The sequence below is a fragment of the Prinia subflava genome, chromosome 24 (genome assembly GCF_021018805.1).
Source record: "Prinia subflava isolate CZ2003 ecotype Zambia chromosome 24, Cam_Psub_1.2, whole genome shotgun sequence".
Classification (NCBI taxonomy): domain Eukaryota; kingdom Metazoa; phylum Chordata; class Aves; order Passeriformes; family Cisticolidae; genus Prinia; species Prinia subflava.
Window position 1 is genome coordinate 4,439,786 of NC_086270.1, and position 14,167 is coordinate 4,453,952.

Consider the following 14,167-nt stretch of genomic DNA (forward strand, 5'->3'; position numbering starts at 1 on the left):
TGTTTTGCCCTTTATCTTTTCCCACCTTCTCATCTTTCTGTATTTATACTTGAGGGAAAGCCTTGGTACCACACTGAAACAGCTTCAATGTGTCTTTATATATATATCTTTTTAAACTATCATATAAACTCTTGGGAGGGATGAAATTAAAGGCTCAGTAAAGTTCTACCTGCTAAAAGGGAAAGGGAAGAAATAATTTCAGATAGGAAACAACTTCTGAAAACCCAGCCCACACTGGAGCAGGTTTGCTGGCAGGACTTGCGACCCCATGGGGGACCGGCAGTGGAGCTGCCTGTTCCTGGCAGACTGAGCCCGTGGGAAATACCCCACGCTGGAGCGGGGAGAATTCCGAGGAGTGAATCCCCTGAGGGAGCGTGTGATCCCCTATTCCCTTGCAATGCTGAGGGAAGGAGGGAGAGAATCGGGAATACAGCCGAGTCCGACAAGCCCGGAGAGGTGGGGGATTAAGATGTGGGTTTATGTCTCATTACCGTACTCTGATTACTCTCGCAATAAATTAAAAAGATCCCCCCAGCCGGGTCATATCTGCCGTACCGGCTCTGGGTGAGAGATCTCTTCTGCCCCGCTCTCGCCTCACCAGCCTTTCGTTCTGTTTTCTTTCCCCTGCCCGGCTGAGGAGGGCGGTGATGGAGCGGCTTCGGTGGCTCCCAGCCGGGCACCCCTCTATTTAAATATCCCTTGGGACAGTGAGCGGAGGGGCGGCCCGAGACCGCCACAGCGCCCGGGGACCGCCACAGGGCCCGGGACCGCCACAGGGCCCGGGGACCGCCACAGCGCCCGGGACCGCCACAGGGCCCGGGGACCGCCACAGGGCCCGGGACCGCCACAGCGCCCGGGGACCGCCACAGCGCCCGGGACCGCCACAGGGCCCGGCCCCGGGGACCGCCACAGCGCCCGGGGACCGCCACAGGGCCCGGGCCGAGGACAGACACAGCGCCCGGGGACCGCCACAGCGCCCCGGACCGCCAGAGCGCCCGGCCCCGGGGACCGCCACAGCGCCCGGGGACCGCCACAGGGCCCGGGACCGCCACAGCGCCCGGGCCGGGGCCCGTCACAGCGCCGGGGGTCCGCGGCCGCGGCTCCCTCACGGCCCGGGCCCAGCCCGAGCCCTCAGCGCCCGGGCCCGCCCCGGGCCGGGCGGGCAGTGACGCCACTGCCGGCGCCGCGCTCTGTTCCGGCGGGGAGCGCGGGCGCCGCTGCCATGTCCGCTGCGGGCCCCGGGCCCGGCTCCGGAGCCGCCTCTCGGTAAGAAGCTGCTGCGGCCCTGCGCACGGAGCACCCCCGCAGCCGCCGGTGCTGTTCACAGGCTCGGGCGGGGACCGGCGGGCCGGGGCTGCGAGGCCGCCCCTGTGTGCTCGGCGTGTGCTCCTGCCCCTGCCTCGGCCGGGGCGCGGGCCCGAGCGGCCGCGGCGGGACCGGCGGCGCGGGGCTGGACCCTGTCTCGGCCCCGCGGGGTGTGCCCGGCTGTCCCGGCTGCTTCGCCGCTGCTGGTGCGCGGAGGAGAAAGGCGGGAGGGGCAGGGGGCACTGCCCGGCTCCCTGGGCTCGCCCAGGCAGTGAGGGGCGGCCAGAGGGAGCCTGCATTCAGCGCTGGGCCCGCGGCTTGGCCAGGGCTCGGTCGATGGCTGCAGGAACGACCGCGGCTCCCGGGGCACAGCTCAGCACAGGGCACAGCTCAGCACACCTGCAGCGCTCTTGGGTGGGTTTAGCTGCTTGTGCTGGAGCTTGTGCGTGTAATAGGATGTTTGGGCTGGGCTTGAGCTTCACGAGCGAGTTGGGATCCGGATCAGCTCTGCTGGATGTTCCTGGTTCTGGGAATGCTGTGCAGAGTTGCTGGAGCTTTACGTGCGGTCAGCTGCAGCTCACAATGCCTTGTTAGTTTGGTTGCTGTGCTGCGTGGTGTGGCTGAATGGTTTCCAGACTGGAGCTAGTCCTTGATGGAACATAGCTGTAACCATTCTGATGGAGCATCGAACAGAGTCGTGAGGGAGTTTGCTTTCAGAACGGAGCCAGCTCTGCTTCTGTGATACATCTAATCTGCAGTGTAGTAACCTCCAACGGGTAATTAACAATCACCATACTGATTAAGATAATGATAAAAGTCTTATCTGCCACTTCTTCGGTTTCCTTTAGTTTTGTCTGTTGTGGATTAACTTCAGCTCCGGAAGCTGAGTAAGATGTTTAGTGGAGAATTACAATTCATGTGCCTCAAGTCAGTGGTTTCATAGTAAGTTACTTTTAAAAATGCATGAACATAGCAGCTTCCTCAGCCTTTCTCAGGCTTGTTGGGCTGAACCTTCTGTGTTTGAGGGATTTTCCTTCCACCTCATGGTGCGATCTCTCTTCCTTGTGGAGTTCTGCTACCCAGCTTGTGTCACACAAGCAGTGATCTGCTGGAACATTCTCCCTGCTCTGTTTGAAACGTTGCTGAGCTTGAGGTCCTGCAGTTTCCAAGCTACTGCAATTCCTGCAGTGTTTGCCTGCAGCTTTTGTCTCCCCCTCAGCTCTTCCCTCAGCCTCAGCAGCACTTACAGCACCTGGGGAGCTGTGTATTGTTGGGTTGTGCAATGCACCTGCCTGAAAAATTGTTGCTTTTCAAATAATTTGTTTGAAAACCTGTCAAGGGCTATACAATAGCTGTAGGAGTTCCCAAGTACTTGCTGATTTTGGAAGTATTTGTAACTTCTCAAAACTTTGCCTCGGAAATATTCAGATGTTGAATGAATTTTGAGTTGAATATGTCAGAGGACACTATAAATGGGTTTCCATGTGTTGTATGAATGAGTTGGAGCCCCTGTACAGTAGATTAATGTACCATTTTCTAACTTCTGTGTGCCAGAAGGTGGTTATAGATGGCTAAACATAAAACTAGATAAAATATAGTGTGTTCTTTCAGGAACCTGGGAGTCATTTTGTCCCCTGTACCATGACCAGTGGCACTCAGTGGTTGTTGGTTATACATTGAGGAAGATCTTTTTCAGCTTTTTCTTGCTTTTTCTTACTCTTAATTTATTTTCTTTATTTCATCCTAATTTGTCTAGAATCTTTTCCTTTACTTGGTTAAAGGGCTGCAGACCAGCATCCCTTCAGCAGTACTCTCTGGTGCCCCTCTCCAGCAGTGATTCTGGGGCAGTTTGTGCAGATGCCATGACTGGAGGCACTCCAGTACCTGAGGGAGTAACTTCAAATCCTTTCTTTCTTCCTGCAGCTGCCTCCAGAGCCTCAGTGAAGGTGCTGTTGCAAGGGCTGGGATCTCCTCCTGATGCCTTACCCAACATGATGTTTAGGAGAGTGCTGTGACAGCGCAGGGCACAGCAGCCTCTGCAGGGTATGGGTCATTGTGATTCACACCAGTCACTGCCCTGGCTTTGCCAGGTTGTCACCCATCAGTCCTATAACTGAACAAGCTAACTTGAAAACAAGCCTTGTAATTGAAAAATAATATAATGTTGTGATGGAGCCAACTGGGGATTCTTCCCAGCTCTTAAACAGACTTTTATTTGGGGTTAAGGGTATGTCTAGCCTCATTTCAGAGGTGAGGGAACAGTTCAGTTCTGCATAATGACACCTCTAAGCTGGTGTCAGTTGAAATGAAAGTGCACAATCTCATTCCTGGCCACAACTAATTACAGATCTGTCAGTAAAACAATGACCAGGTCATTCATCTGCCCACATTCATCTTGTGCTTGAGATTTTCTGTGGTCAGGCCATACAGCACTGGTTTTACTGGGATTTGTTTGTTATCCAGTTAGGGATTGATTCTCAGTGCCAAGGTCTGAAGAAAATATATTTATAGCAATCAAGATATCTTCATGATGTTGTTCATTTCCTCCTGGAAGCCACACTTCAGCAGTTTTGGTGGAGCCCTCACAGGTACCTGGTCTTTGCTTGACCTCCCAGATTCTTCCTTTTGGAGCTTAGTCAGAAGTTGTCTGTCCAGCCAAACTGTCCTCCCCAAAATGAGCATTTGCTCATTTTCTTGTCTCTTGGGGTGGACTGGGCTCTTGTGCTTGGGGAAGCTGTCCTTGATGATCAGACACTGCCTCCTCAGTCCCCCCCCAGCACTGTACAGATCAGATCAGCCTTCTGAACAATCTGTATTTTTTACTTGTCATCTTCACTACTCCTGGGACCTTGAACTGAGTACTGGAAGAGGTTCTCTAATAGAAGTATAGGTGCATTTTGTGGTAGCCTCTGGTGCTGTGTGACATTTTGATATGTATGAGTGAAATCAGTTATTGAAAATGAAATTTAGAACTGCGTAATGTCAATAATTCCTTTTTGTGGTTAATGTGATGCAGATTTGCTGTCTGACTGAGAGAAGTTTAAAATGTTCAATCTTTTGTTCAGGAAATGTCCTAATCTATTAGAATATGTCTGAAGTGGCTTTTAGGAATTAAAGGCAGTGTGTCTTGCTGTTGGGAGGTCTGTTTCTAAAACCATGGAAGCCAAACAGGATTTTTTTTCTGTCTAGGGCTGCAGCTCTAAAAGTTTGTGACCTGTGTATTAATTTCCAGAAACAAAAATGTATATGGGCTGTGAGATTTCAGGTACCACACCCTGTGTGATCTCCAGGGTAAAATCTGTCCGGTCTCACTGTGAGTTATATCCCCAGGAAGAGAGGAGAGAATCAATTCTTCTACTTGGCTGATGTTTCTGTAAATCACTGTGCTCTGCTTTTGTCACTGAAAGGTAGCAGCAGTTCTGTGTTCTTGTGCCCTGTGAGTGATGCATGTTGGCTCTGTCTAGCAGGAGTTGCCACAAGATTTCTGGGCTCAGTGGGAGTTGTTTTTCTTGAGGATGAAGTTGTTCTTTCCAAATCTTCCTTTTGTGAAAACACTTCTTTTCCCCATTAAAATTTTCCCTGCTGTGTTTCAAAATCGAATTGAAAAAGCATTGCATAAGAACTAGGAAAACAAGCATGTGTCATCCCTCAAGCAGAGTGAGCTGCAGCCAGTCAGAACACTGATAGCTCTTCCAGGATCTAAAAATCATAGGGAACTTCCTGTCAGTGGAACAGGCATTGCTGAGGAGAAAACTAGATTTGTATTTCCATGTTTGATTTCAGTTATTTTGTCAGTGTGTTTATTTCTTATTTTATTTCTCACAACACAATTTTTTTTCCATTTTAAGCTTACGAAATTTTAATCAAACCATGATTTTCCAGCCCTACAGGACAGCATTTGGAGACTTGTCAAACCTTCAGAAATAGGGCGGACGGAATGCCTTCCTTGTAACTTTTACTATGTTTGATTCTGAAATTTCCTGGTTGATGAAGCAGGGAAGCATGGAGAGAGAGCAGGGAATCATCCAGCAGCACTCATTGCAAAGGTTTATTCTTCTGCTTGTCACAGTATTTTGCAGATACCCGTGTGTGTTGTACCTAGGGGCACGTGGGTGTGTGTGGAGGATGAGAAAAGCCAATAGTGGAGTATCAGTGTTTGCTGTGAGCTCTGCTGGATTCTTCAAGACAGGGAATCAGCAGGCTGATGTGTAGCCCAGCTTTCATTCATTAGTTTGAGTCCTTTTTCAGCTCTGCTTCTGAAGAAGGAAACCAGGAGAAAACTGCTCACAAAGAGGATGGATTTAATGAGAGAAAGCCTGAAGGATGGTGTCTTGAAGATGGATTTTTGAGGGCATTTTTGAGACTTTTTTTGGAGAGCAAGGCTCTTAGAGGAGTCAGTAGTATTAGAAAGCAGGACACGGGGCAGAGGGGTTGGCACCACAGTGTGAAGTTAGAAATCCCACATCCTTTTTTCCTTTTTACTTTAGCTAATTTAAAAACACTGGAGTAAGGTACCTTGGCTTGGAAGGTGCGGGGTAACAGTCAGAGACATGGAGTGGGCAGCCTGAATTGGACAGTGACAGATGAGCTCCTGCATGCCTTGGGAAGGAGGGCATGCACTGTGCTTCTGCCAGCTCTGCTTGAGGGTGAGTGACTTGTGTCAGGTATTTCATTCCATGGTGAAGGAGGAAAGCTCACTGAGCCCCTCCTGCTCGCTCCTGTCTCTGCTCAGGGTTGTATTACTCATTACTCTTAACATTTTTTGATTTTGACCAGATTGAACATTTTACACACCAGTTTACTCACTCGTTTTGTTTGCATCACTGTGATGCTACAGCTCATGAAGAATTTCCATGATCTTGGTTTTGCCTGAAGGAAGGAAAAAATGAAGCTTAGTACACAAAATTGTTCAATTCCTGCCAGTTCCTTAAGGAGCTGTTTTATTCTGTAAACCAGGAACCAGCCTGATGCTGTCATTTCCTGGGATCTTTAATCAAGCGGTTTCAAAGCAAAATGGGAGATTTTTCAAAACTTAAGAGAATTCCTGTTTTTGCCAAATCCTCAGGAGAGATCCTGTAGGAGCGGGCAGCAGGTTGGATGTGCTGCCTTGGTATAGTCAGAACACTGATCTGCCTGTGTTGGATAACAAGTTGGAAATGTTTCATCAGTTTGGCAGGTGAAATACTGTCATGGTTGGATTTAGGAATGCTGAGATACAGGGAAGAATAGAATATGTCCATGTGCCTGCTTGCATTGTAGTGTGGAGCAGCACAGACCATTGCCAGTGCAGGGGATGACTGAGAGCATATTTTACCCAAAGATTAAAACTTAAACCTTCAGAATAAAAAAGCACTCAACAGCTGTGCATAGTAATGTCAATATGTGTCTCTTCTACTTTTGTTTTTATTTGGGTATTTTAATTAAATCTAAACAAATAAAGGGGGTAGATCTGCCGTGGTGCACTGTGCCAAGTTCTGCTCCTCACTGTCAGAAGCTGTTTGTCGTGGGGTGAGTGGCACGGAGTGAAAACATTGAGGAAAGGCTCTGCTCCAGTTGAGTGATGTCTTGGATTGCTTTGGCTGCACGCTCTGATCCTCTGTGTGTGTAATGCAGCAGCATGAAGCATATTGTCAGGAATTATCCCACCAGAAAATATGGGAAGACTATACTATTCTGCTGCCTAATTAATGTGTTTTATTGCTGTTCATTGTAAAGTGGTGGTCCTTGAATAACTAAGGAGTAAAAATAACTGCACAGATGACTTGTAGAAAAATCTTGTACAAAATATTACAGCCATTGCTGTAAAAGACAATAAAAATGTTTCTATAAATACATACTCCACCACTTAGACAAGTCTCTGGGGCCAGATGGGATCCAGTCAAGGGCACTGAAGGAGCTGGCAGAGGAGCTCACTGAGCCACTTTCCATCATTTCCCAGCCTTCCTGGCTAAGCAGGAAGGTCCCACTTGGCTGGATGCTTGCAGCAAAGCCCATCTAGAGGGAGGGTCAGGAAATGGAGCTGGGGGCTGTGCTGACCTCAGTGCAGTGGCAGGTTGTAGAACAGATCATCTTCCATCCATCATACTGAACGTACAGGGCTCAGTCCCAGCCAGAACGTGCTTAGGAGAGGCAGATCCTGCCTGACCAAAAGGTGACTTGCATCGTGGATAAGGGAAGGGCTGTGGATGTGTCTCCCTGAGCCATTTCTCCTGGAGAAACTGGCTGCTCAGGGCCTGGGCAGGTGTGCTCTTTGCTGGATTTAAAACTGTCTGGATGGCTGGGCTCAGAGAGTGAAGGGGAATGGAGCTGCATCCCTGTGGGGCCAGGCTCTGGTGGAGTTCCCCAGGGCTCAGTATTGGGACCAGTCCTGCTTAATATCTTTAGGAATGTTCTGGAGAAGGGAATGGAGTGCATCCCGAGCACAGCAGTTCCATGGAACACTCCAGGCTGGGAGGACAGTGGCTGCAAGGGGCTCATCAGGAAAGGACCTGGGGGTGCTGGCTGACACCTGCTGAATGTGAGCCAGCACTTGCATAGGTGGCCAAAAATGCCAAGGGCATCCTGGTCTGTGTGAAAAATGGTGTGTCAAGCAGGAATAGGGAAGTGATTGTCCCTCTCTTTTGGGTTCAGTTTTGTGCCCCTCACTACAGTACAGATGTTGAAGGGCTGGAGCATGTCCAGAGAAGGGAACGGAGCTGGGGAAGGGGCTGAAGCACAAGTCTGGTGAGGGCAGCTGGAGAAGCTGGTGTGGCTCAGGTTGCAGAAGAGGAGGCTTGGGAGGATCTTGCTCTCCACAACTCCCTGACAGGAGAATGGAGCCAGGTGGGGTCAAGCTCTGCTTCCAGGGGACAAGGGACAAGAGAAAGGACAAGAGAAAATGGCCTTGAGCTCTGCCAGGGAAGGTTTAGATTGGATATTAGGGAAAATTTCCTCCCTGAAAGGGCTGTCCAGCCCTGGCACAGGCTGCCCAAGGCAGAGGTGGAGGAGTCACCATCCCTCAAGGGATTTAAAAGACTTGGGGACATGGGTTACACCCCATACCTTGGCAGTGCTGGGTATTGCTTGGACCTAATGATCTTGGAGGTCCTTTCCAAAATAAATGATCCTGTGATTCTATTCCAACTCTGTTTAATAGATGTAATTTCATTACCCCAATCAAAGATTTGTTCCTAGGGAAATAGTGACTGTTTTAAAGTAATATAAACCCATAGTCAGTTAGCTTTTTTTTCTAATCAGTATAATTACTGTGTGTTGGTTTTATCACAGTATCCTGACTTTAATTATTTGCAGCTTGGGAGAACTGTTTCTTGCATGAAACTTTATATTCAAAACTAAGGCAGATGGGCTTGAAAGCACAAGCTGAAGGAAAATAGCAGTCTGTCCAGGTGCTGCTCATAGCAGGCAGCTTTCAGAAATTCTATCCAGAGTATTTAGTTTGAGAAAGCTGGACTTTGTACTTCAGGATTTTTAAAACAGGATTTTTACAAGAAACTAGAGATCACTTGCAAGGGTTTTTAATGGTGAATTATTGTCATCAAGATGTTGTGCAGAGCAGAAGGCAGCGTTGAGAGTGATTCTGCAGCCCATTCCTCTGCTCTGATGCCTTCTGGTTTGACGTTTAGAGACTGTGGCTCCTTAAATTGAGCAAACAAAGTAAAATGACACACAAACCCAGTTCCTGATATTTTGCATTGTTGGTGTTCCATGCAAGTTGGAATTGAACAGGATGGTTATTCAAGTCTAGATCGAATAAAACCTGGTGTTTAATTTACATGTTACAGAATAGTTTTCATCAAGTAATCAACAGAAATCATCCCATAAAGGAAAAAAGTGTGCTACTTTGCTGGTTTCCAGAAGCAGAACAATGGACTCATTTTTTTTAATGTTTCTTTCACTGCAGCAGCTGATTTAATGGCTTCTTGCACATTTGCTTCCATTTTGTACTGTTTTTCTCATTCACAAACCCAGTGGCCCACAGAAGCATTCTCACCACCTGAATCTTTGATAGCTCTGCTGTTGTGTTCACTTGAGGTTTAAAAATGTTTCATAATAGCGTGTGATAAGCTTACCTGAAGTGCAGTTAACTTGAATTTTATACAAGTTAAAATCACATTTTGAGATTTGATGTGCAAAAAAAGCCCCAAACAACCAAAAACCAAAAAAAATCCCCCCCCCGCCAAACCCCAACAAAAAAAAAATCAGTGTTGTGTATTTTCAGTTTTTAAAAATCATCTTTGTTGCTGGTGAGCTGCTGGCTCAGTGTTCCTCTGAGGCAGCTCAGGCTGAGCAAGTGCCAGATGCTGGGTTTGTTTTTTGGAAAGCCAAGCTCTGGGTGGTTCAGACCTCTCATGCTGGGTGAGAAGGAGTCCTGGAGGGGCTGGGGGCCCTGGGGGATGTACCCACCAAGGGCTGGGCTGGCTGGAGGGCAGCTGGGGATTCCCTGTGGTGGGATGTGAGTGGGGCAGGAGCAGCTGCTCCCTGGATCCTCTGTTGGCTCCAGCCTTGGAGGTGACAGCAGCTTCACTCTGCCTCAGCACAGGAGGGGGGAGGCAGGCAGAGGTTCCTGCCATGCCGTGATCCAAGGACTTTCTGTGCCCAGCCACAAGAGGACGTGTGCCTGCACTGCATGAGAACCTGGTGGCTGGGTGGGTGATACGGGTGAAAAGGCTGTTGGATATTTATCACCGTCAGATCTCTGCTTCATCAAAGTGAAACATCAAGTAGATGATAAAATTATGGTTTCACTTACCGTGGCTGTGGCTGAAAAGGGACATCCTGCTGCTCTGCTTGTGTGTTTTTCCTCACCCTCATCCTGCTGGCTCCTCTGGAACAGGGCTGTGTGGGGCCAGAGCTGATCTTTCTGACATCAGCTTAGCAGAAAGAGTGTGCTTGGGTTCCTCTGGTTTTTCTTTTCTTTTCCCTTGGCAGATCCTGCATCCAGACTGCTGTTCAACCACACAGGCCTCTGGTGGCTGGGAAGGAGGGGGTGTCAGGCAGGCAGGATGGGGTGCAGGAGAGCCAGGAGAGCCAGGAGCTCTCCCTTCTCCCACACACTGAGAGCTGCTGCTGCCCTTGGCTGGGGGAGGATGCCCTCAGCCCTTGCTCCTGGCTGGAGTTCAGTGCCTCCATCTCACACAGACACACGCTGCTGCCTGGGGTGTGCCACCACCCCTGCAGTGTGAGGTGTGCCCTGCCCCTGCTGCTGTGCCTGCACGAACAGGGAAAGCACAAAGCCACCCGAGGCCCAGGTCTCCCTTGGAATTCTCACTTCCCTGGGAGAAGGCATGAAGCCACCAGAGGTCACGTTCTGCTTGCCATTAAGGCAGGCACTTTCTGTTCATCTGCTTTGGTTCAATCATCTGCTTTCAGGTGCTACAAGGCACCCAGTTTATCTGGAAAGAGCGTTTTCTTCACGCGTGTAACATGTTCCAGTGAGACTCTGAGAATGTTGTTGTCTTTGTAATTATTTAAATCTTTCTCAAAACCAAAATTAGAGAACTACTCACAGCTTTTAAGCAAAGTATGGCATGGGAAGTTACTGCTGTATGGATTAGTGGAATGTAAAATATTTTTCCGTACTAGGGAGTTTAGTTCTGGATTCTTCTGTGAAACTACACAACAAAACAGTGTTAAATAACAAGTGAAGGATGAGGGACAGGACCTCTTGGTAGGAACTTCAAATTTTCTTGCTCTTGGCCATTGTATTTTGTACTCCTTTTTATAATCTCTGAGTGGCAGAGTTTCTCTTCATTCCTAATTTTTCTGTTATTTCTACAAAAATAAAGAAGATCTGTATATAAAATAAAACTGATTGAAACTGATGGAGGGAAAACTGTGAAGGTGACAGTAGTGCTTTGTATTGTAGACTTGTGTGTTGTGAATAGGGTCATTTCCAAAGAACCCGAGTTATAGAAGAGACTAATTGTGAACTCAGTTGACTTAGAGTTCAGGCAGTAACGATAAGTAGCTTTGATAAGGGTGGCAGCCTTGCAAAATCCTCAAACCCTCAATGAAATTTTATCCTGGCAAATACAGCACACCCTGGCACATAAGACCTGTCCTCAAATGAAGGAGAAGCCTTTTGTGTTGTCGTGGTTAATATGAAATTACTGCAGGCTGCATAGCATCCCTGTGGCCGGCACGTGGGACTGGGCTGCAGGCAGGCTCACGTGCTGCCAGGGTAAGTAGGTCTGGCAGGAGCCAGGGAGGGGACACAGACGCTGTTTTCAGGACACCAGAAAGTTGTTTCTGTAAACTAGTTCAGTCAGTACTTTGTGCAGGGATCATCCCGTGAGTTTGAAGGTGCCTGGATACTCCAGACAGGGTGGGTGAACAGCAGGTCATAGAAGATGAGCAGTGTGTAAAATATCCTTTTCTTATTTCTGCAGACACTTAAAACTAGACTTTCGTGGCTGTGTAGGCAGGAGTAGGTTGCACCTCAGCACAGAAAGTTGCTGGATTTAATTTCCCCAACCCACTAAATGTTTTTAGCATTTCTTGTGATTTCTGCAGTCCCCTGAAGCTGCTGGGTGGGTGTATGGCAGAGCAGGCAGCAGGAAAAGCCGCTCTGAAGAGGTTGGGCTTGGTTTTAATAAAGTGGCTTCAAAATGAGATGGGAAAGGAACAAAAACACAGATCACACTGCTCCTGCACGTCAGGTGGGCAGAGGTGGAAGCCAGGAGCAAACAGGCTTTAATCTTTTGCCCAGCAAATTGCAAAAGTTAATCAGGTTTTGAAAATATTCTGCAAAATTTCTTTTTCATGATTTTACGCCGCAAGAAAGCAGCAGCTTTTTAGTGAATAAGATCTCTCTGTTAAATGCTTCCAAAATAAGAATTATTTTTTAAAATTTCATCAAACTTCTCTTTTTGAAAGGTGCAGTTGAAATAATGAACTTGCTTTGTGAGTTTGGAGGGGAACAGCACTGTGTGTAAATGCGTTTAAGTGTACAGTATTGTCCTGATTTTTTTTGATTGTTATATAAATGTTCTAAATTAAAACAGGTTAGATTGAATCATGCTGTTTACTGACCTAGTAGACCAGATTTGATAATTTAAAATGTCTTTAAAATCGTGGTGCACGTGTCTGACTAGTATGTTAGCTTCTGCAGTCGGTGTGGTCCGAGTAAATGATATAGAAATGTGCCATGTGCATGAAAAATCTGTATCTTCAAAGCTTAAAGCTAAATCCCTTGTTTATGACATCTTTCCATATATTAATTTTGTATTTTATTTAGGAGATGGCCACACGAGTTCTGTGGGAGGAGTTTATAACAATTAATATTCTCTGATAGTCTACATGATAAGCCCCCAAAAAGTACATAAAGCTATGAACACCTTTTTTTGACAGGGCTTGAAGACTGCTGAGGAACACACCATTTGAATCATTTAAGCATTAAAATAGTAATACCCATGGAAGAGGCACAAGACTTACCCGAACAACCAGTAAGTACATTTAAAAAATGCTGAAAATGAAAATATAAAACAAATTCGTGATCTCACAGTTTCAGTATACAGTTATTTTTACTAATATTGGAAAAGAAGGCTTGTACTTAGTCTATTTATCCAGAGGACAAAAAGCATTTTATTGTTCATAAAATGTGCTGTACATTTAATTTACTATAATTGTATAGGCAGTAGTAAAAAAGGAATAGTTATGTGTACTTGAACTCTGTGGTGTTTCTATGCAAAATGATTTCTTGTTACACTCAGAAAACCAGACTTACTTCAAGCCTGTTGTAGAGACAATAAAATTCACCATTTAAGGGACAGAATCAGCATGCTGGTTATTACAGAGTGTATAGCCTTTAATTGTTCCTGTGCTTGAGATCTTGAAAAGATCCTGTGATTCATTGTTTCCACAAGTGGAAGGCATTTTTTAATTACTAATGTGACAGTATGTTGGGGTAGGGAAGCATGTCTGAAGGTTAAAGTTGCTACATGTATGTGAAGTATTTGCAATACTCTTTGCATTATCAATAACTGATATTAACACAGCACAGAAGTGTTGGGTAAAGAATTATCAATACAGTAGGAGATGAATTAAATTGTGTCTAAAACATAATTGCGTAGGAATTAAGCAGAAATGTTTGTATTGATGTTTTGTTCCCAGAATAAACCTGGTACAAACTCAACCAGAAATTGCCAAGTTACAATGGGAGTGATTCTTGTAATCTTGGAGACCTTGTCAAATGCACACAGAGACAGAATAATGTACTTGAGGGCACTTTGGGTGTGTTGTAATTGAAAATATTTTTATGCCTTTTTAATGTGAGAATTTAAAGTTCTTCAGTTAAACTCCTTAGAAAATACATTGTAATGTCATTTATGCAATTTTTATGAGTTAGGAACAAAGTCAAATGAAATAGAAATGTAAACTTAAAATTATTCAGAACCTGGCTTGTCACAACCTGCAAATGATGGGCCTCAGTAATATTCACAAAATGTGAAACTAAGCAGCAAAACCGTGTAGAGTTTGTGCTCCAGCTGTTTGAGGAGTTTAAAAATGAATTGCCTGTACTAAAAAAGGAAATCTCTCTAAATACATCCTTATATAATGGAAAACTGTCTTTATTCTTCAGGGCATGAGAGGTAGGGTACAGCTAATTTTCAGTGCTGTGCCCTTTAAGGAGATTCTGCTGTAATATTCAGCTAAAGATATTCTTGGTAATTTCTTCTTAGTACCTGAAAATGACAATATATGAGACTAGATGGATCATAATGAATGAGTGAGGTCATATTTTGGGTGCAGTTCACGTTCTTGCCGGAGGAACTCAGCCTGGCATCCTGCTGGTGTTTACAGTAATGTTTGTAGCCTGCAGAAACCCAATTTGTGTTCAAACTGTGCTGTCTGTGGTGTAATA

At 46.4% G+C, this 14,167-nt stretch overlaps 1 protein-coding gene across 5 annotated transcripts in view; it reads left to right on the forward strand.

The window, feature by feature from the left end:
• Positions 1-1,171: 1,171 nt before the first annotated feature.
• The window catches only part of EYA3 (EYA transcriptional coactivator and phosphatase 3), a 41,093-nt gene continuing 28,097 nt past the window's right edge, over positions 1,172-14,167 (forward strand). For 3 of the 5 annotated variants that reach the window (XM_063419110.1, XM_063419114.1, XM_063419115.1), the window contains exons 1-2: positions 1,172-1,266; positions 12,655-12,749. In XM_063419110.1, the coding sequence (XP_063275180.1) occupies positions 12,717-12,749 (33 nt within the window). In that variant the 5' untranslated portion in view covers positions 1,172-1,266; positions 12,655-12,716. Of the gene's footprint in view, positions 1,267-3,228; positions 3,349-5,741; positions 5,952-12,654; positions 12,750-14,167 lie in introns of those variants that run through there. The other 2 variants (XM_063419111.1, XM_063419112.1) reach the window with 2 other exon arrangements.